The 23,350-nt window shown below is 40.1% G+C and overlaps 1 protein-coding gene across 6 annotated transcripts in view; it reads right to left on the bottom strand.

Annotated features, from left to right (window-relative positions):
- ppip5k1b (diphosphoinositol pentakisphosphate kinase 1b) overlaps nucleotides 1–23,350 on the bottom strand; it is a 49,649-nt gene that overhangs the window by 12,944 nt on the left and 13,355 nt on the right. The window contains exons 10-28 of one of the 6 annotated variants that reach the window (XM_062389493.1): nucleotides 23,111–23,212; nucleotides 22,027–22,113; nucleotides 21,710–21,785; nucleotides 21,314–21,423; nucleotides 17,892–17,977; nucleotides 17,478–17,603; nucleotides 15,391–15,435; nucleotides 14,349–14,470; nucleotides 13,178–13,360; nucleotides 12,784–12,925; nucleotides 12,420–12,643; nucleotides 12,100–12,227; nucleotides 11,861–11,975; nucleotides 11,161–11,268; nucleotides 10,932–11,048; nucleotides 9,430–9,570; nucleotides 8,940–9,048; nucleotides 6,544–6,693; nucleotides 4,287–4,349 (exon numbers count right to left, since the gene is read on the bottom strand). In XM_062389493.1, the coding sequence (XP_062245477.1) occupies nucleotides 4,287–4,349; nucleotides 6,544–6,693; nucleotides 8,940–9,048; nucleotides 9,430–9,570; nucleotides 10,932–11,048; nucleotides 11,161–11,268; nucleotides 11,861–11,975; nucleotides 12,100–12,227; nucleotides 12,420–12,643; nucleotides 12,784–12,925; nucleotides 13,178–13,360; nucleotides 14,349–14,470; nucleotides 15,391–15,435; nucleotides 17,478–17,603; nucleotides 17,892–17,977; nucleotides 21,314–21,423; nucleotides 21,710–21,785; nucleotides 22,027–22,113; nucleotides 23,111–23,212 (2,234 nt within the window). Of the gene's footprint in view, nucleotides 1–543; nucleotides 721–4,286; nucleotides 4,350–6,543; nucleotides 6,694–8,939; nucleotides 9,049–9,429; nucleotides 9,571–10,931; nucleotides 11,049–11,160; nucleotides 11,269–11,860; nucleotides 11,976–12,099; nucleotides 12,228–12,419; nucleotides 12,644–12,783; nucleotides 12,926–13,177; nucleotides 13,361–14,348; nucleotides 14,471–15,390; nucleotides 15,436–17,477; nucleotides 17,604–17,891; nucleotides 17,978–21,313; nucleotides 21,424–21,709; nucleotides 21,786–22,026; nucleotides 22,114–23,110; nucleotides 23,213–23,350 lie in introns of all 6 variants that reach the window. The other 5 variants (XM_062389498.1, XM_062389495.1, XM_062389496.1 and 2 more) reach the window with 5 other exon arrangements.

The following is a 23,350-nucleotide window of genomic DNA, read 5'->3' as shown; positions in this document are numbered from 1 at the left end:
GAGTTCTTCACTGACACATACTCCAACTTTCCAACAAAATCCTTTCGGTTGCTTTTGTGTAATCTTGCTTACAAAAAAACAATCAAGCCAACATAATTAAAAATAGGGTGTTTATGAATGTTTATAATAGTCTTTTCTCTTCTAACAGTATATATAGAGGCTGTACAAGTATCAACTGTGTGTCTGAGTGCATGATTTCTTTAACCAACAAATAGTAACTGCTGTTTCACTGTGACCTAAACTATGACGAGAAACATGGACTTTACCTGCTTTGAAAGCCACTGACATGCAAAACTAAATGAATAGGAACCGGTTTAAAGTGGGACATAGAGCAAAGCTACAGATGGAATCGTCAGGCAGAGAGTGGAGGATAAACATCAATGTATAAAATCGCAGGCATAAAACAAGACTGAAAGACAAAGCTCAGCCCAGCAAAGCTCAGTTGGGACTGGCAACGTCCCATTTGCTCCACATGGGTGAATTGGGCTGGAGCGAGCCTACAGAGGAGGCAACAGGGCGTGAGCAAGGAGTACGGCAGCTGACCGTGGAAGGATTCTGGGAGCTCCTGACCAGACATCACCCAGGTCTTGAGGAGGCGGAGGTGGTAGGGGCAGTGATGCAGGTGGTGGGCCGTGGCCCTGTCCAGAGCCAGAGGGGGCAAATCCGGCAGGGCCAGCTCAGCAGGTAGAAGATGGACTACTTGGAGCTTGACTGAGGGGTCTGAGGGGTGAGAGGCAGAGCAGGGACAGAGGAAGAGACAGAGAAGGTACGGTGGTGCGTTTGGAGTAACAGGAGCCACAAATGAGCATGAATCTATGAGCAGGAGGGCTTTGTGTAGGAGTTGGAATAGAAAAATCTAAAAACATGTTAACAGGGACAGAAAAAGGAGAAAACGCTGCTGATTCGACCTCTGTGAGTTCATTTAAGAAATATGACCTTTACGTTTTGAATGGAGAAGGTCAACCATGCCAGTCCTTTCAAAGACTAGAAGGTCACTCAGGGAGTACTAATGCCCAAAAAGATTGACAGGCCGCATTTTTTTTTTTTTTTACATGTGATGAGATAAGACACATCGAGATCATGATCCAGATCCATCACAAATTTAAACTCTTCATAGATATTACCACTCTATGCCTGACATCTGTATTATTTCTTAAGAAATTCAAATCTTGCAATGTTAAGTAAGGTAAAATAAATTCCTGGATCTGACAGCGTAATCAAATCTTCCCCAAAATATAATGGAATCCTCCTTGGCCCTTATCCCACTCCTGCACAAAGTTTCAATCAAATTGGTTCAGTAGTTTTTTCGATTTCTTGATTCAACCCAAGCTAATAGAATATCTATGAAATCACAGGTTAAATGGAATAAGTGAAAAGCATTAGCAGAAACAGATCTACAATCACTCCAGCAGTCATCAATATCATTCAAAGACAAAATCTTCAACCATAACTTTCAGATAAACAGTGACAATCTAGAAATTGACACATCAGCTCGGTAACCCAAGAGCAGATGATTCTGGGTCGTACCTGCAGTCATGATTTCAGTGTATGTGTTGTTCATTCACTATAAAATTAGGCTTTATGAAATATAGAAATGACAAAACACAATATCCTCCTCTGTGTGATACACCATTCAAGGTTAGGAATCAAAAAAGATGACTGGAGTGTATGTTCCCTTCTCCAATGAGACTCATTTTACATTCCAATTGTGGGAGTTTTCTAATTTTCTCAATGTGCCCCACAGGTTTCCTCAGGCCAGGGTAGGATAATCAATTAATTCAGAATGCATTAGTATAAATAAAATATAAATAAGTTTCTTTTTTGTTTTATATAATCTCTCCCAAATGTGTGTGTGTGTGTGTGTGTGTGAGAGAGTGAAAATAAGAGTGTATGTTTGAAATACCTGCACTTGGTTGACCTGCATGTCAACCAATTGTCTGAGGTCAGGTTCAACTCTGATCAGTAGTTAAGAAACATATCGGTCTATAACACTGCACTGATTTATGAATCAATCTAACAGAAAACAGGCGATGGAAAATGTTCCCAAAAACGTCTGAGCAGAACATTTACAGATGGACAATTATCTACAGAAGCCATTCTCTCTTTTAAAATATAAATTCTTACTATAATAACAAACAGTGGTATATTATGGTACCAATATCTTTTCTTTCTTACTGATGAGAACATTAAAAAAATAACTAATGATGATTTATGTCATTTTATTACTTCAAGTCTTCCATTTCTAATGCCGACACACTGACTACTTGGGACCAAAGTGAAATAAATACTTGTCACTGGTTCTCAGTGGTTGGTCCAAATGCTTGTCAACATTAGATCAGATTTCTGAATTACACGGACTCAGACACATGACCCCCGCACTGAGACCACAAGTAAATTCTCCTGCTGAAGTGCAGCTGACACTGTTCAGACTGCCAACACAAGCTGGAATGTTTCTGAGCCATTTATCTCAACCCCCCCACACCATTCAGTCATATCGGATTATCCCAACAGGACTCAGCTACGTGCTGTGCAGTAACTGAGTCCCTTCTGGGTCTAAATGATCCATTGGGACTGCTGTCAGTAAGCTACCCCATACTGCCTCTAACACATTTCAAGAAGGTTAATAGTGAATACCGTCAAACTGTAGCTTTGAAAATGACAGGAAATCTTTTCCGAAAATAAAAACTACTCTCAATAAATTCCCAACAGCTGCTGTTTCCAAAGGAAAACATAAAACTCAGTGGCTACTCACCAGGGACAGTGAGGAAATGAACAATATTCACACAGACTAAATAAAGTTTAAGTGTAAAAGCAGAAAACTGTACATCAGCTGTTTATTTCAATCATTCATCAATCAAATATTTGTATAGCCCATATTCACAAATCCCAATTTGTCTCATATGGCTTTAACAAGGTGCAACATCTCCTGCCCTTAACAAGAGTACTACAAAAAAAAATTTTACAGGGTGAAAAAAACTGTAGGAACTTCAGAGAGCCACATGTGAGGGATTCTCTCCCAGGAAGGACAGAAGTGAAGAAACAGTTTGTAACATAATGGAAGAGTGAGTCAATGTTTAAATTATTTATACCAAAGAAAATGTCTGATAGAGATGAAGGGAGCAGCAATGAGAAATGAATTGAATATTTCCTGCGCCTTTTTCAGCCTTTAAAAGCTACTTTAAACTGACAGCTGTGCTATAGGAGGGGATTACTAAGCCGACCAGCATGTTATGCAAATACTCACGATCAGGTGGGATTTTAATAAAACAAAGAGGCACTTGCAATTATAGAGCTAGAACTAACATTTTTCCCCGATTGATGAATCTAGTGGTTACTACAATAAATCATTTGATCGCTGAAATATCACAAAGGTGACATAATCAAATGCCTTGTTTCATCTGACCAATCAAATCTATTCAGTTTACAATGAGTGACAGATTTATTTTCCGAATTTTTGCTTAAAAAGTACTGTGACATGATGTGGAGATTATTGTCATTCAATCAATAGAACAAATCTATTTTCAGTGCTGATTAGGAAATAGAACAAATGTCATGATTGAGATAAAGTTGCAAAGTACAGTCATGTGATCCCACAAAAAAAAAGAACTGAGAAATCAATCAATTAAGGTTGTGCAGACACATTGTGTACATTCTGTGAGGAGCTCCTCATCCACATATTGTAATAAGACTCACCGCCTGAAAATGTTGTTTTTCTCCCAGTGGTTTAAAGTGATATAGTGGAAGCACTTCAGTCTGTGATCACCACTTTTGAGCATGGTTACAAGTGCAGGATCACACCCATCGGTGAAGTTGAACGTGGAAACTTTCAACCAGAAAAGGCAGCGACAGACCGTTTTACGGGCTGGGCTTAAGTGACTCTTAGCCAACACTCAGAAATTGATGGAATAAATTATTTCAAATGAACAAAAGGTGCAGGAGATTATCTACACATGGAAACAAAGAGGAGATACATCCATCCTGTGAAGAAACAGCCGGATCAGAGAGGCAAATTAAACAAATGCAGGCAGAGCAGGTGGTGTTAGAGGTCAGGGCCGAAAACAACACAAGGTAAAACAAACAATGAGGATGTGTGGAAAAACAGAAATCCATGAGAGTAATTCAATTATCTTTTAATCCTAGAGACGTTTAATGTAATTAACGCAACCAAACGTCAAACTCCCAAAAATAGAAAAACACATCAAATGTTTTCCCACAAAAAAGGCCATGCAAGATAACAAGAAAAACTGGAGGAGTGTCGAGATGAACTTGAATAAATGCAGACATACCATTAGTCGGATGCCTGGCAAACGACACAGAAAATCTCTTTACTGCCGGCATAGAGAACAGCTCTGAGGAGATAAGAAAGGTAACTGGTGTTACTGGGAATGCTGGTACCTGTGTCTGCCTGATTGCCTGTATGTTATGTGTCATCATGAGGAAAATGAAAGATGAGAGAAAAACAGAGAGAAAAAGAGGGAGGGAGTTGGACGTCCATTCATCAATGTCCGTTTACCAACCAACATGCGTGAGAATGTGTCATCTCTGAATAGACCAAGATAAGATAGGCTATCAGAGAGAAAGTAAATGGAAAGGCTGAGGAGATGATGGCATAAATGTTTTGGTTAAATAACAAACATGCAGGAGAAGTGATGATGAGTCTGTGATGGGAAACAACCTAACCTCCACCCTACCTGTTATACATTTGGTTGACCTACACTCAACTGTCTTAAAGCTGTATTTTGACGTTGTGGGAAATAATTTGACCAACTTTCATTCATCCAAGAATGATACGTTTAAAGCTTACCTACTAATACGTTGTTTCTTGTTTCCTTAACCTATTCAAATACAATTCTTTTAGCTCTGTTTTGGTCTCCATCACCAACCCCTGAAAGGAAAGATCTGGCTCCCTTGCTGCTATATGTTCAACTAAGATGACTAACTTTGTTGTTAAAATGATGCTTTGAAAGCAGTGACAGTGAACCAGAAGAGTAAAGTTGCAGAAAACCACCACGATGAGCTAAAAGACATTTTGTAGCTCCATAGAGCTGAGGGGAAAAGAAGAGTCTGGTGATGGTTCACAGGGGTTAGAAATCATGTGATCATTTGTTAATGTGAAATATGTAATACATCTACTTTAATGTGGTAAATACCTCATTGAAATTAACTTTGCTTCTGTGACCCAACCAGTAGTGACACAAACTTGACCAAAACCAATGGGGAAAAAAATAGGGTTTAAACCTGATCGCTTTTCAGGATCACTCGAATTGCGTCCGAGTTTTACATCTATTCAAAATAACATATTTGGAACACGACTGTTGGTGTTGAGAAAAGGGTTATGACGTTCTGACAGGACTTTGGAGGTTCGACAAAAAGCAAAAGTACCAAAAACACTGCTGGTTATTCTCGGATTATTCTCAAAAGAATAAGCTGTTGTCCTGAAGAAGCCCTTCTGTCTTCCCTTAAATGAACAGTGATGATATCAATTCAAACCCCTCAACTGTGTGTCACAGAGCAGCACATAACATGATGTCAGAGAGGGAGAAAGAATGTGTCACCTTGCAGCCAGAGTGACACCCAGTGGAGATATTGAACAGCTCAGTTTCCTGTGTTGTTATATTGCAGTGAGGAAAAGAAACTCCCTGAAGTTTAGGTCTGGACAATATGCATACATTTAATTTGCTGGGGGAAATGATCTACTGCTGATTTAACCGTGGCGTCTTATTAGTGATTAGAAGCTGCTAAACACAACTTAGTGTGTTACTAAACCTCTGTGACCATGAGGCAGATGTTCAACACATATGTTTGGGATGATTTAACCTGATACAAGGACCTCTAGTGGCTGTGAAGGGAGATTCCTTTTTCCTCACCATTGTCAACATGAAACTGAGCACAAGGGAAGGGAGAATGAGACTGGGGATTATTTAAATGTGAATTATTGTGTCTTGAAAATATATCTGTTCCAAATAACAGTCTGAGTTTCTTAAAGTAAGGATTCCCATAATTTGTGATTAATGAGAAAAGCCACGCACACCAACGACTCCAATGTGGATTATTGAATTCAATTTCCTGAGAGACGAAATTGTACTTCCTACACAACAACATGCACAGAGAGAGTACATTTCAACACATTCAAACCCAAGAGTGGGTGATCAGTGAGCGGACATGCCGATCTGGAAGAACACCCATCTCTGATAATATCACACAATCCGATGCAAGGTTGCATGCTCAGCATCTGTCGCAGAGCCAATCTCTCATTGGTCAAATCAGAGCCATTATCATGCACACTGTGAAGTACTCAATATATGTGATGCAACAGTTTGAAAGTGCTGATTTGTTTTCGGAAAAGGGATTGAAAGAAAGGGATCAAAAACGCAGGGACAGATTTGAAAGTCCCAAATAAAAAAAAAGATCAAAGGTCCTCTAAATTATCTGAAGCTAAATAGGAAAAAATATGAAAAAATATATTTTGAGAAAAGAAAGTTTGATAAAAAAGGAAAAAAAGACCCGCTTTGTGGAGGAAGAGAGACAGCGGTTTGAACATACCAAACATTCCAATCTGGCATGGCAGGCTGCCGGGGGACAGAGGTGGCTTTCGGTGGAGGTGGTGGTGCGTGCGGACGTAGTCCCGCAGGTTGGGGGCGCTACAGGACACGCCGAGGGCAGAGGCACTGAAGAGCCCAGAGCAGAGTGAGCCTGTGTGAGGAGGAGCCAGGGGGGGGAGGTGTGCAGGGCGAAGAAATGGACGGAGATGTGAAGGGTTAGCATTAGTTTTCATTACACACCATGCCGTTATTGTCATAACAAACTGTGGCTATGGGGAGTTTTTCTTTCAAAATAAAACAGTTTATGGTAATATTATAATCTGACAACAAGGCTACAAGTTTCTACATTGTTTACACAACAGTGCATTTATATGACCTCTGTAAGTTTATGTGGGTGTATGTATGGGTATACACAAGACCAATAGTGTGTATACAGAATGTGAATTTGTCTGCAAAAAGCAGCATAGGGGTGATGAGCAGGTCGTGTGGATGTCGGATTGTTACTGTGCATAAAAAACATCTGAAGTTGCAGTAATTGCTGCCAAATGGTCATGTGTTTTGACAGATTAAAGACTTATTGCAATATTTCAAATCAATGTTGAGTTTTAAACCACACAGGAAATACTTTGTTTGAAACAACAGAGACAAAAAAAATGTAAGTGCATCTGCTCATTCCTTTGTTCTATAAACAGTCATGAGAAGCATCTTGCTGACAGAGGTCGTCCGTGACACCAGCTGCTCATGCTGTGACCTGAGCTGTCATTGTTGGACGTGGACAGGGAGGGATCACTCTGCAGCCTCGCACTAACTAACAAACTGACAGGCTCCACTCAGAGGAAACAGAGGCTTTATACTGAGCACTGAAACAACAGCTTCTTTCTGACGTGTGATGATTAGGCAGCGTTAAAGCCTCACTGCCATTTTGTTCTTTTACCTGCTCTCATTTGCACTTTCTCTACAGCCTGGCATTAATGATTACACTTGATTGTATTAGATAGTTTCAAACTTGGAAAGGTCTTATTATTGCCTTCTTTCCTTTTTGCAAATATTTCTTTTAGTCAAAATTGAGAAAACAAAGGAAATGATCAGCACTGAACACCAATGTAAACACATCAAACAACCAGAATAACTACATTGTTCTGTTACTGTAATCACAGTTATATTTCTGTAAAATAACATACAATATTGCTAAAACCATTTAATCATCAAGCACAAGAGAGCTTAAGAGCTGCAGATTTTTAATATTATTGAGGACATAACTAATTCTCTATTAAAGCTCATCACATATGCTTGGGTAATATGGAGCTATGAATTGAGGCTGTTTCGAGCATCTCAGTGTGATACATCTGTTTCAAACATCCAGTGAGCCGATTGTTTCCACAAAGTGACTCCGGTCCCCGTTGACACATTCATGATTTTATGGTTTCCCCTCCACGTCTATATTAAGCAAATGACCTTTCATGCTCGTGTGAGTGTCAAGGTGCAGGTTGTTGGAGGTTTCAGGCCCTTGTTATCTATACATTAAGCAAAAAAAGAAGCCTTCGAGGGAACTTGGAAGGACTTCTGTTGTGCTGTTTTCACAGGGGGAAGGTTATATTAGGTTCAGCTTCACACATACAGGTGGTTTAGAACATTTTCTGGACGCAATTCATATAAAAATTTAGATTTTGGAGAGTTTATTGTTGCGGAATGAGATAAAAAAGCATTTACGGTCAAACATAAATAACTTGTAAGAGAGCATGTCGAGATGTTATCATAAAGCAGACACAACCTTGTTAGACTAGGGAACATGCTGGACTAAAGTTTTTTTTTATGAATATTCATGAATACTCATTTATCAGTGTTAAAGCAGTGTTAAAAAGTCTAATCAAAATCCAGTCAAATGATTCAGTGTGAGCATGTGAAGCTTGGTTCAGTTCCCGTGTTGACATAAAAATAACAGATGGAAACACCAACAATATGTTCCCTATGATGTCACCTTATCACCTAGTGGGGGTATCGGAAAACTGCAGAGATCCTGCTGTTAGCTGGGCACACTGCTCTCCCCACTGACCTCTTGCCTACATAGTTTGGAGTCTGATCCTGTTTGGCTACTGCTAAGCTAAGCTGGGTGGAAACTATGTAACCAACAGAACGCCTGTGGTGGTGGTGGGGGAGGGGGTGATGTAAAGAAAAGAGGAAAGGAAAATCAGACAGAGAAATGCATGAGACAGTGAGATATGAAAATGGGTGGGAGGGGGGGTTTGTAACGATGAGGAAGATCAGTGAAGACAGCTGGGAATTAATGTGTTGTGAGGTCAGTGTCTGTGGGCATAAAAGTTCTCTAGCACACCTACTCTCAAACACACACACACAAACAAACAAACAAACAAACATACAAACAAACAAGGTGCCCACCTAGGCCAATGGTTGGTTTGATCTCAGGAGACTGGTGTGAACAGGAGGGCAAGAGTCGGTGGAAGGTGCAGCCCCTGGAGGTCACATCAGGAGGTGTCTCAGAGAGGACCTGAATAGGGTTATGGAAACATGATATTAATGGTAAAGTTCAAGAGCAAATGACAATTCACTCATTATCTAACCACCACTATGCGGTCGGAGGGGTAGGTGAGATGTTTGAGTCCACATAACACTGAAGGAGTCTCTGGGGTAAACAGTGTTGACCCCAAGGCGACCCCTTCTTGAGTAGTTAGTTGATATAGAGAGAATTTTCATTTTTCCGTGAACTTTAAGACTGAGATGGTCTCGTCAGTTTATCAGGTAATTGATGGCTCCAATTCATTTGCACAGCATAAACAGTTTGATATGAAAGACAAGAGAGCATAGTATGAATGTAGCCTAAGATTACATTCGGCATGCTGCTTAATCAATGATCATTTCAGTCTGGTACCTCCATGGAGCCCGTCTTGCGGTTGCGGATCATGGGAGACCTTCGCTGGATGTTGATCGGCTCAGAAATAAGAACTGCCTGGTCTGGCTGGTCCTGGGAGAGGTCCTCTAGACTGCCCTGGTTCGGCTGTTTGTCTTGGTTCTGATGTGGTCAGAGAAAACATGAGGGAAATGACTTTGACCATGAGCATGCATGTAATGACAATCACTAAATGTTATCTTAAAAGTCAAAGTCCACTTTATTGTCATCCTGTCATATGTACAGGACATAGACAGGATTGAAATGCCATTTCTTTCTGATCCCTGGTGTTAACATAAACACAGACAGAAGTTAACATAAGTACGCAACTAGAATGACCAAACTGGGGTTGTATGCCTCCGCCAACATTTGCATTTTTCGTGTACATATTTCTTCATACTTTTCTTTAATTTAAAGGTCACTGTAGCCTTTACCTTTGACAACTGATGCAAATTAAGTGAGGTCTTTGTCACCTTAACCTTTGACCTCCAGGCACCAAAATCTAATCAGTTCATCTTTGAGTTCAAGTGAGAGTTTGCACCAAAATTGAACACATTCCCTGAAAATCAAGTTCAAGAAAAACATAAACATACTTTGTGAGGCCACTGTGACCTTCAAGGGAATGTTTGTGTTGTGTATTCGTTAGAGTAAAACATGTTGACATACATTTTTCATGCACAATAGTTGATAGCCTTCTTTCTGCAACTCCTCTACCTGGTTCTTCAGTGTTATTTGTCTTTCTGTTTGTCTTTCTATGTCCCTATCTTTCTTATCGTTTGCAGCTTTGATCAGTTTCTGTCCCTCAATTTCAAACTACTGGAGTATGCCAAGCTCCACTTGTTTCTTTTCTTTGCGTTTCTCACCCTTCTTGCCTCTCTTTTGCGCTGCCTTATACGTTGACACAAGAACTCGCATTATTCTGATAACATACGATATTTGTGCCAAATGTGAAAGGATTCCTTGATGGTGTACCAGAGATATTACCTTCCCAAGGCAAAAAATGTGCTTTCTGAGGTCACCATGATCTTGATCTATTCAGTTCATTCTTGAGTACAACCGGTGCGGAGGCATAAGAAGAGAATATATAAGTATGCAACATATTAAGTACTCTAAAAATAAGAAAATAATAATAATCAAGTCAGGAGCCTTGGAAGACTCATATATCATCTAGATACAACCACACAACAAAAATGACAAAAAACAAGAAAAGCGGTGGTGTACGGTGTTAGAGAGGCAGCCCAAGTGGCAACTAAAATACAATGATGAATGGCTAAATCGTTAATCTAATTCCAGATACAGTTATGCAATTTTATGCAACTTGAGGCAGAGGTTCTTTCAAAATGTTTGTTTAATGTCTGTTTGAATCTAATTGATTACAATTAGATTACAATTAGAATTAGATACAATTTAGATTTAACAATCTGTACAACGTAAGGATGTCAACTGTGGGCAAACCTGCTGGACCTACCCACACCTTTACACACCTCAGAGGAGGCCGGGCGGAAGCCGAAGCCGAGAGGTACATTCTCCTCATCGTCACATCCTTTGACTCCTGGGCTGAAATGAAGCTCGACATGGAAACGCTCTTCTGATGAGGGGTCCTGCTTGCCACACACATTTTAAAATACAATGACTTATAAATGATAGATCTGGTACAATATAAGTTAGAAAAACAGCATTGCTACACAGTGATGCAGCTCTGTGTAGCCTGACCTTATTGTTGTCTTCATACAGCATGATGACTATCTGTGTCATGTAGTTAAGCTCAGTCACAGCACTCAGATAGTCCATCGCCTGTTTCCACTGCTGGTCCTTCTCCTCCTGATGCACACACATGCACGAGCATACACACACATTCAAATCGATAAACACATGCACTTGGTGAGACATCGGCCTGTATTAAACAACAAATATGTAATGCTCTAAAATGAACAATTATGTTAAAATTGTTGCTGAACCACACAGTTATTATCAAAAAGCCAGAAATGAGCTGTGAATGACTGAACTGCCCATTGGCTATCATCTTTTGCCGTCCACTGTTTAGCTGATCGTTTCGATTACTGTGCTCTGCCTGCTGGAAACCAAAGCCGGCTGAAACTTGATTAGAGAAACTTGAAAGAGAAACCAGAAGGCTTCTATCCTCAAATCTGCTTTAAGCAACTTCAAACAAATACTTAATTAAAATTAAAATCCCTTAATTGACTTCATTTAGTGAAAACTGCATTATATCATAACATCAGCTTGTTAACAAGCTGACTTCAAGGCCAAACAATGATTCTATCCCATACAGTCATTCACCTGCGTGCATTTATTGCAGCAGTTTATAGATCTACTCTTTTTCTGCCAACTCAGCATCATCAGCAGACAAATGGAAGAAAGAACACCATCTTTCAGAGGATAAACCACAGCGTACATTCAGCAGGCCTCCATAGCGGAAGACACTGAGCAGGGAGTGGACGTGGCTTTCGCTGGTGAAGTAGAGGCGCGTGCGGACGTGACGACCAGGAGACATTACACCCCGAGAATACCTGAACAGCAGGAGACAGGAAATGACACAAGAGATCATCAGTCAGCATGACAGCAGTAACTACAGAAACAAAAACAGATACATGTGAACATGTTTGGGCTTCAGTGGTGGTTTTGAATGCTCACAGGGGGTGCAGCTTGTTAACAGCCTCATCCTCATGGGTCCTCTGCATGTCGAGCTGGATTTTCTTCATCAGAGGAACACAGTAAGCCTGAGCAATGTCCAGCTTCTCAGCTTTGCTGATGCCATATTCCTGATATGAATGATGGGGAGGAATAAAAAGAGCCATTTTAAAAGTTGTATTGGCATTTTAATCTACTTGTACATGACATTGAGGAGATGGAACATATTTTGGGGGAAGGAAACAAAAGCATTACAGGATGAATGAGTGTAATCTGTGGCACATTCTCTGAAAATCTTGTAGAAATGACTGTTTTAATTTCACCTGTGGTATAACTATGTCAGCCAGGGCACGGGACAGTCTGAACAGCTCCAGCGTGTCCTCCAGTCCTAGGGAGGCATTGTGCTGTGAGTCGTATTTGATGCAGTCGTAGATGTCGGGGATCTTGCTGATGTCGTAGCGCCCATTCTTCGTGCGGAAATCTCTCTCTAATTTGGACCAGCGCTGAAGCATCAGCTCCAATGTCTCGCTGTGGTAAAGCTGCAGGTCTGGAGCAAAACACATGAGGAGTCATATTATGATCTTTAACACTGAATTATTGTCTGGTTTAATGTTTCACTATAAGTATTGCACGTTGTTACATTTGTCTGGAACAAGCCTAGATTCAGGTACTAAGGGTTCACACTACCTGCAGACTTGGGGTCCTCCAGTCTCTTCCTGATCTGTTTGGTGAGACTCTGGATGAGGGTGTAGACCTTATCACAAGTGTTGACTGGATTCTGAATGATCTTCATGGAATTCACCAGGGAAGGACTACCTGTTGGGGCCAACTGACACCCATTGATAACAGAAGGAAATTGATATCAGAGAACATAGACAGGAAGGACTTTGGTTAACCTGCTGCCAATACGTGCATAGGTAGTATATATCTATATTTGGATAAATATTGATACTTCAGCAACGGAGACTTGAGAAGCACGGCCTGTTTCAGAGAATTACTTGCAAACAGGACAATGCACAAGTCGTCATCTTATCAAATCATCTGCAAAGTTTCATTTCAGTATCTCACGTGTTTCAAATACCTTCTCATAAGCTTCAGCTGCAAAGTTCTGATCCTTCTGCATGCTTTCATGAAGCCTGGCCTTCACCTTCTGCTGGCAGTCAGTCAGAGAGTCGCTGTCACTGTCCAGCAGTCCATTCATGTTGGCACTCTTCACCATCTGGACCAGGATCGGTGTCAACTCTCCTTCCAGGGCCAGCAGACCCTGCAGAGAAACCAGAGACCCTGAACTGATGCCATAAACCTGCTGAATAAACTTTAACTGTTTATAGCTAGGGTCAATCTGAATCAGGTTTTTGGAAAAGCTTTGGTTCATTGTTTCTTGAAAAAAAAAAAATTTAGATCTACAGCCTCTGGACATATGAATATTTAGTCAAAGAAGCCGGTAGTTATAGCCCTTTAAGACAGTTCAGGCTGAACCTGCTGTAAAGTTTTATTTATTTGCATTTAGCACAACTTGTGCATTGTTCACAACACCCAGATTGTATGTTCAATTAGGAGGACTGGAAATGTTCTTTTCCATCAATATTAAATGAATCAGAATGTATTTTGATTATCAATGAATTGTTGAAAATGTTCAGTTCAATTGACAATTCAGCTTCTCAAGGTAAGTATTTGCTATTTCTCTTTTTGTCAAAGACTGGATTCTGGACTGCTGATTACACTAACAAGCGATATGAAGACATTTTCGTAAATTTAATGACATTTTTGAATGATTTTCAACTGCTTATAGTCATCATATTAATTGACACTGACAACTTCAACCCACACTAAGCAATAAACTGTAACTTCAGGAGAACAACTGGAGCAGAAACCAGAGCAAAACATGAAGGCACTATGATAATATACAATATTATGTATACACTATATATATTGTGTACATAGGTTGGACATAGAGTTATAACCTCTGCCAAGGAGGTTATCCTTTCATAGCTTTGTCCGTTAGCAGGATTATGTAAAAAATACTAAATGAGAGTTGTCCTCACAAAGACAGCATTTCAGCTCTCCAGTACGTCCTGTTACAAAAGGTGCACATGATATATTGGGAGTCAAAGTATGTCACAAATTTGGAACTGAAATATGAATGAGGTTATCTCATAAGAGATATTCTGTCCCAGAGATCTTAGTTATGTGTTAAAACCAACTCCAGTTACACATAAGGTTAAGTCTTTCAGTCAGAGAGGCAGAATTACCTTGGCAAACGCAGCAGCTGTCATCTGCACTCTGCCTTCGTCAGAGGCGTAGATCTTCAAGTCGTGGCGGTAAGTGCTGTGCAGGCGCAGGAGGCCACACCCAGGAAACCCAGCATAGTCACCTGGAAGATTGAACAATGAGTGAAGCATCACAATTAACTGAGCTTTTTACAGCACTGAGATTCTGTACACTGAAAAAGACAGAGTACAATTAATATACCACAGTATATTAATATACCACAGTATATTAATTGTACTCAAAAATGTCCATTTAAAAGTACAGACCATACCCCACCTGTGCAGGTGCACCATCATTTTCAGTTCAAATACATAGACTTCAACATATGAAAGCTTTTACATGGCTCATTTCACCTGACTGAGTGTTTAAAAGTATCAATAAGATGAAGTGAAGGTTAAGCGAATAGATGTTAAGTGAAACCAAACAGTAAACAGCTTTTCTGCAGATGAGATGAAAGACTTTAGATTATCTAATTGAATAGAGACAATAAACATTTCTTAAATCACTTGATCTTTTAAAATTGTAATATATTTGGATTCATGTAGCTCCATATGAACATCAGATTAAATCACACTGATGCATCATGCATTTCTTTAGTCTATAGCCATTTAGTCTGACTATCATAACTTATTTAAGTTAGAACTGGTGTATGTTGGGGATGACCTCTTTTCTAGGATCTAATAAAGGCTAAGACAAACTGGCTCAAACAAACAACAAGACATACAAAAATGCTGTAGGATTAGTGTGAGATGACCCGTGTGATCTTACAACAACAAACAGCCACTTTGGCTGACTGTGTATGTACCATCAAGACATTGGATCAGATCGGGACAAATCAACGACAACACAAACAATACACACCAATTTCAGCGTAGGACACACAGGACTAGTTGCTAGATTAAATGAATCAAAAGGTCATGATGAGAGGAGAAATCCGAGCGCGTTAGTGGACTGAGCGACAAGCGCGCAGAGCGGGGAGAGAGGCGTGAAGGAGCGGTGACATCCAGGAAACCCTTCTCTTACCAAAGTCAATAGGGGACTCGCAGCCAAGGGACCCGCGGTTACCGGCTAGTGGTTTAGACAGCGCAACAACAGGTGAGAAGAGAAGAGCAAAGTTAATAGACAAACCTTTTGCTGTTGAAGAGGAATGAAAACTGTAGCTGCGGCAAGAAAATAGTCTTCTTTTCATCAGAGAAAAGAAGCAGCAAAGGACAGACTGCATTCTTTTCATCAGAGAAAAGAAGCAGCAAAGGAAAGACTGCATCATCTAAACAATACGTTTAGTGCAGCTTCAGGTTGTTTTTTTGCACAGGTTGCATGCATGACGAGACAGAGCAACATAGAAAGAAAGCCTGAAAAGTATGATTGATGGACAGCATCAAGATGTTGCTCAGTTACAACCTATTGAGGATATAGATATGCTTTTTTACTCTTATCTTCATTCGAGAGTGTGGTCTTTCAGTTGGAGGGTGGAACTTTAATGATTTCACATTTAGATTTTATAATGCTTTCACTCTGCGATTGCACTCAAATGGCTCGCGCTTGTGCTTAGTCTTGCTCTGCTTGTGCCCAAACTTGGACAAATATCCTTCTCTCCGATTCCTACTCTGCTCTTATATTTTTTGGTGCAACAAGTCCGTCGATACCCAAACCAATGGAACGTGTAAAGTTGACAAATAAATAAAATAGTCCAAATAGAGAGGAGAGAGTCTTCATGTTTAACCGGCAGGCTTGTACAGTCGCTCACTGTATTTGACTTAAAGGAATAGTTTACCCAGAAATGAAAATTCACTCATTATCTACTAACCAATATGCCGGTAGGGGGTAGGTGAAGTGTCTGAGTCAACAAAACCCATTTGGAGTTTCAGCGGTAAACAGTGTAGCCCATTAGTGACCTATCTTCAGATGTAATAACACCACAGAAAAAACATAACATACCTTTATGCTGCTCCTGTGGTGTCATTAAAGAGTCCACAAGCCCCGAACTTCATATTTGACTTGAAACAAGAGAATTTCCACTGTGTTTTAAGCTTAAAAGTCCAACAAAAGTGGCTAAGCTAGCGGACGTTAACATTTCCGACAGTCCCTGAATGCAGCTCACGGGAAGATTTCAGAGGACTTTTAGGCTTAAAACGCTGTTTCAAGGAGGAATTGAATGTTGAGGCTTACGGACACATGGATGACACCACAGGAGCAGTATGGAGGCATGTTATGGTTTTTCTGTTGTTTAATTAGGTCTGAAGAAGAACTCCCCATTGACTTAAATTGTATTGGATTCTGATCTAACAAAGTTAATCCCTGAGACTCTAGAGGTTTTTTGTTGACTCAAACACTTCACCCACCCACCCACTTTCTATAACATTGTAAAAGCATATATTCTGGTGTTTTTTGTACATTTCATTGATTTCCAAGTACATTAGATATCCTGAAGTGGTGAATTTAAATGTGTTTTCATAAGCGGATTGTTGACAGAACTTTTTTACCTTTTTAAGACCATAACGAATAAATTATATGACCTATGTCAATTACAACAGATGAAAGAATATCAGAGTCCCAGAAGTACGCTTCAACATAATTGAAGTAGCCGTGTAGTGAATAACTATTGATCTTGCAAACTGCAAGCAGAGACAGTAAATACTTATATTCTTTCCCACATCCAAGCAGTGTGCGGAGATAAATTCAAACCAATGTTTTTGTAGACAATCAGTTTTGCAGTTTGATAACAGCGTCTGAATATCGGTATCATTGAAAAAGAACAAAACATTTCTCAAAACAAAATTATTATCAAGTATTCGTTTACGTGAAGACAGTGATTATAAAACATCACTTTGATTAAAGGGAAGAAAGCATGACAAAAATGTTTGAATATCCAGACTGTGGATATGGGCTCAAACTAGGTTCAAGAAAATGTTGGCTTGTTAAATTATAAAAAAACATTTGTAAATCTTTAAAATAAAGCTGGATGACAAATTCAAGTTTGTGTTTGGGTATAAAAAAGATTTTTTGTCTTTTTCGCCATAGAAGAACACGTTTTTCACAAGAGCCAAAGAAGTATGTCAGTTAGTTGAATGGTGTGTGTGTGTGTGTGTGGGTGTGTGAGTGACTTGTACCTTGACCTCCAGGATACATGCAGCGAAAGGCCCTGCCCAGCTCCTCAGCCTGAACCCGGCCTGCAGGCGTAAGCTCCCCGCCCCACTTCAACACCAGCAGCAGAGAAGGACCTTCCCTCTTGGAGTCTGGAAGAACCGCAGCGGATTTGCAATTTTTTATCAGAAATCACTGCATAAAAATACATACATAACCAAAATTGTTGTATTTGGCAACTGCAAAAGCATGGATGTCATTCAACCTTCTATCTCGTCCAAACAAGTTAAGACCCCCTTTTATAATTTAGCCTCTTTCATTTGCTTAAATGTTTTATTTGATCTTAGGTTTCTGGCTTTTGAAATGTTTTGCCGTTGTTGTAAATATTCCCACACTGCAATAGTTTTACTACCTGTGTTTGTTTGTGTGTCTGTGTGTACCTTCTTCTTCGCTGGAGGCCTTAGGTTGGCCGTTACGCAGGTAGGTGAGCTGGACTTTCCTGTTGATACCTGAGAAATGACCGTACCTGGAGGGCAGGAATAGACGGACAGACAGTAAAACACAAATAGATACAAAGAAACAAGTCATCCCATCCTTAACTATTTTAACACCACACACACATCTGACTTAACCCTGAACCCATTCCAACAAAAGCTTGACAAGGAGACCAGAACAAGGCAACAACTTCTTCCAAGTCTGCCACACTGACCACACACACAACACAGTAACCGTATTAGCAGTTGGTTTAATGATAATTCAGTCACTCAGATGATACCTAGGATTGAAGCAGCTAAAGACCAGCAGCTCTACGAGATCTCCACTTATTATTTCCGCCGTGAGTTTGTATAGGTCATGACTGAGGTCGGCAACCTTTACTACCAAAAGAGCCATCTTTCCCCCTATTCCATCGAATAAAATTTGTGTGGAGCTGCAAAACATATTTAATAACACAGTTTATAAAGGTTTATATATAGTTATATCCATTTCTGTGCCCGTTCACACTTAAAATTGACTAGTTCAAATTTGTAACTAAGTTTACGATTCCAAAAAAGGAATTAGTTCATGTTCAATTGTTCCATTTTTCTTGAGATGATTTAGGTGATAACATAACGATCATGTGTTTAGTTATTAATCAATGGTGTTGGAGCATGTCTGCGTGTCGCTCTGGTCATTTTAGCACTGAGTCCTCAGTCATTTTTCATGATGTCAAAATGTAGTCTCCTGAATTCTAGAGCGAGTCAAACACACACTACGGCTGGAGAAACACTTTGTTTAAACAAGCGTTCGCGTTGACAACCGCCTTGCGTGAACGTAGGTGTTCATATACTTGCCGATGTACCACACGTGTTACCGGAGGTTACTACTAGAGGGCACACCAGAGAAACTGATTTAGATTTCTCTATTTCACCATATAGAACTTTCTTGTGTTGCTGGTTTCCGCCATGGAGGATTACGGAGAGCAGAGTGACCACAAGCACAAAGCGATATTTGATGCCATGGAATTGACGGTTTTAGGGGAAGAGGCAAACAAACATGTTGTTGAGCTACAGCAAAGAAGCAGTCAAATATTAATATGACTCAAAGAAACGCGATATGGGAGAGTATTTGCAAGAAAGTAAATGCTGTTGGTAAAAAATACAATAAAATTGAGAGAAGATGACAGGACATAAGAAGAAGAACAAAAGAAAAAATAGCTCATAATAAAACCCCGTAATTAAAACAGACCGGGCCAGTGGAAGAGAAGCCTATGACCAATATTGTGCAGCAATTGCAGTTCACTTTCTGTGAAATTAGCTCTCAGGTGCGACACACGGGCCATTATAGAGCACATAGAGCGCACACCAGGCAGCCGACCAACCCTCTATCTGGTATGACGATGGCCATCAGTGCCCTGGCAAGAGAATACTATTTTTGCCTCTGTCAATCCAACATATTTATACGAGCAGAAAAAAAACTGTTCTCTCGGTCTTCGTTGTGCCGACTCCTCCTCACCACAATAACTGCAGACATCTGTGCGTAACGATGTGCCAATTAGCATCTACCTCTCAAAGGTAAATAATATAGACAAAGTCACAAACACCTTCATTATTTTCAGGCTTTGTAAATCACATTGCGCGTGATAAGTTAAAGTATGTTTATTGTAGATGCAGTATTTGCATCTACACTATTTTGGTCGAGTAGAAATGCTAGATATTGCATATTCACGTTCATCAAATGAAACTGTTCAGTTCATCATTCAAGAAGATGACAATGAACTATTTTGCAATAGTGCAGGGTGAAATTCAACATCGATTATATTCCTCTTATGATTCTCAAAAGTCAAATGCCGAAACAAGGCCTCTACTTGCCCTGCATGTCGTGTTGTCATAAACATCCTGCAGACTAATGACTGCATAGTGTTCTGTATAAGGAAAGTCAACTGATCGGAGGACTCACAAAGCCAGATGATGATGGACACTGAACCATGATAAACAAGGCAAGGAGCCAGAGAATTGGAGCTGCTGTCACAGAGCCCAACTTGAAAAATATTAACATCACACAAAAAAATAGTGAAGTTGTTGGTATTGACTGAATCTAGTTTACACTTGGGAGAATCTAGTTTACACTTTCAGGATCGAGTTTACTAAGAGTAAGGGTCGACACAAGGGAAAGCACAGGTTACGGGCAGATCACAGTCACAGGCTTTAAAGTCTCTGAGGTGTACATGCCTATTGAAATAGATTTAAGGGAGATTGGTTCTCTCAGGACGGATATTAATACCAGGTGTCAACAGGACCTTACAGCTGTTTTAAAAGTTATCCACCAATTCCTTTGACTTAGATTTGTATCTTGATTGATAAAAACAATTCACTGCATTCTCCCTTTGGTTTAAGTGACAGAAACTAACCATCATTTGTATAAATGCTAAAATGGAAGGTAGGAGAAAGGAAGACATTAGAAGACTGAGAGTCTAGTTGATATGTGGTGAGGATGGCATGCAGACACAGCACACACAGAAACACAGTGAAATCCGAGACATTTGACTGTGTATGTGTCCAAATGGATGTTAATGGAAATGATTCACTCTGTGTACAAAACATTAGGAATATCTTACAAATATTAAATCAAGTGCTTAAACTACCTTCTTCACGCAGTTTATACGCATTTTCCGACAATCTTAATGGTTACCATTGGCGAAAAATCACAGTTTTAACATAAATTCTTCTCGGTCTGTGTCAGGAAGAGACAAAGCATTCCTAATATTTTATACATAGTCTATGAAGACCAAAGAAAAGGAGGGTGATAAAACCTCATCCTTTAAAATGAGAAGGGAAAAGGGTGCGTACTGAATGTCATTCAAGCTGGATTCCCTTTTGGAGAAAAAGAAAGAGGGATGGTTGAGCAGGAGAGAGGAGGGATGGAGGAGGGAAGAAAAGATAAAGCAAAGGGTTAGAGACAAGAGGGAGGGAGTGACCACAGTAAACATGTGGGCAGTGCGGCCTAGGTGGGCGGTGTGGCCTAGGTGGTAGAGAGGTAGTTCTTCAAAAAGAAGGTTGCCGGTTCAAATCCCACTCTTCCCCATCTACATGCCGAAGTGTCCTTGGCAAGATACTGAACCCCTAAATGGTCCCTCATAAATGTTGAGTGTAATAATTGTAAGTCGCTTTGGACAATGGCGTCAGCCAAATGACATGTAATGTAATGTAATGTGTCTGGCTGTGAGTATGAGAAAGATGATTGAACCTGGGTGAAGCCAGATGGAGCTCGATTTGAATCGAGAATCGCAGACTGTCGATGAATGGCGATGGCAGAAACAGGAAGATAATGACTGATGTTGTGCGTTTGTGAGCCAGTGTGTGTCTGATATGTGTGTGTCACTCACATCTCCAGGACGGTCTTGAGCTGTTCCAGTTTAGATTTCTTCTCCTCGATCTCACAGTCGTTATGCTGGCCCAGTTCAGCCAGCAGCAGGCGAGCAATGTCCAGCACTTCCTGAAGACAGAGGCAGTTATCCTCAATTTGACTTTGCTTTAAGTTCACTACCCAGACTAAACTCACACTAACACCTCCTGTACAAATGTTCTGAATGAAAATTATGTGAACAACAAGACTGACAGTGAAGAAATAATTTTTTTATAAAAAGGTGATACAGTGACAGGATAACAGGACTTACGATAGCTATTAGATTGATCCATAACTGATATAGAGCCCAGTACTTTAAGGAATGAGAGAGCATGTTGGAAAAGAGGGAACAAAAGATTATTGTAATCGCACTCACTTGTAGCTGTTTTGGCTTTTTTAGCTTGAGCTTTCCTGATTTATAGCCTCCATGCTTCTCAAACAAGTCAAAGAACCTTTGACAGACAAACAGAATAAAGTAGAAGGATTAAGGGAGATTAGACAAGAGAAATGCTTTTGAAGTTACAAGAATACATTTATTTCCCAAATTAACTTAAAAATGTGGGGCAGCATCAATGGCAAGGCCATTTTCACAGAAAGATAACTTAGTTGCTACCCGTCTTTTATAGTAAAAAAAAAACAGACTGCGAACAGTAAGAAGACCAAATCATAAAACTGAATGCATTCCAGACTTACAGAGGATGTCGAACCTCCATTTTCATCTTCTGCTTTGGTGTACGATCTCCATGACGGATGATGGCAATAACACAGCGCAGCTCCATCCTGAGGAAGAGGAGCGGATGGAACAAGATGACAATGCAGCAGAAACTCGGGTATTTCACTGTTCATCTCAGTAAATCTCCTCTAAGGCCCTATTCAGACCCGGTGCTAACATCAATCTTGAGAGATCTGATCCCAAGTTGTCAGCGTTAGGTTTGTCTGTGTGTATAAAAATGTCTCCTGAATGTGTCTCCTGTGACAACTTGCGATGGGATCTAATTTTCATGATCTATAAGCAAATATTCACGTACGTCATTTGTGTTTGCAAAGACCAAATTATGTTCGAGGACTCCAGTGGGGCTGAATGAATAAATGTGCTATGGAGAAAGATTTTACCATTTTCCAGTCATTATGTGGTTGTCAAATCAACGTACAGACAATGAGAACCAGCACATGTTTAACTGTAGTCGTTAGAGGTGTCAACTGAGTAGGTGGTCCTTCATGTGGCCCAGGGGCTTTTTGCGTGCACATGGGGAAAATAAAGTGGCCACATGTGACCTCTGAATGTGGTCTGAGTGATTGGACCTCCGATCGCGTTCAGATCTTACCACTGACCACTTGAGATTGGATCACTCCAATGGTATCTAAGACCTTTTACAGCCTTGAAAACCACATTGCTCATCATCTAGAGTGACACTGACACCAGCGACAGAGATGAGATTTCAGTGAGGACTCAGTGGGTGTCTGAGTGTGTGTGGAGGTCAGTGGGTCAGTAAACCCTAATAACCCTGCGTTCATGTGTGAGGGCTCATTTCCACCCACACTATTCATCTAAGGAAAAGTGTAGTACATGTCAGGTATGAAATATGACGCCTGTCAGGCCAAATGATTGTTGAACATTAAAGTTTAGTAAATTAGGAGAAAATAATATATTTTAAACTGAACATTTTATTTTGGTTGAAAAACCTAGCTCAATAGTAATAGGTTATAAAAATCGTTTCATTCAACTCTAAAATCCACATATTTATAAAATATGTGGATTTTCCCTGTCAGTACGTACATGGTTCCTGAGGTGGTTGGGACGATGGGGATGTCTTCAGCCTCCATTGGAATGGACCAGGGGATGTGGAACTGGGGGGCTAACTCCCTCATTACCATGTTCCTGGTGAAACAGAGGAAAGAAATAACAATGATGACTTGGAATCATAATTGAATGAGGTAAATAGGTTAAAAAAAACAAAAGAAAAAATAAATAAAAAGCCAACGTATTATTCATTGAGCTCATGCTTCCCTGCAACAG

The sequence above is a fragment of the Platichthys flesus genome, chromosome 6, assembly GCF_949316205.1.
Source record: "Platichthys flesus chromosome 6, fPlaFle2.1, whole genome shotgun sequence".
NCBI lineage: Eukaryota > Metazoa > Chordata > Actinopteri > Pleuronectiformes > Pleuronectidae > Platichthys > Platichthys flesus.
Note: the sequence above shows the minus strand (reverse complement) of the source record. Positions and strands in the feature narration are given on the sequence as shown.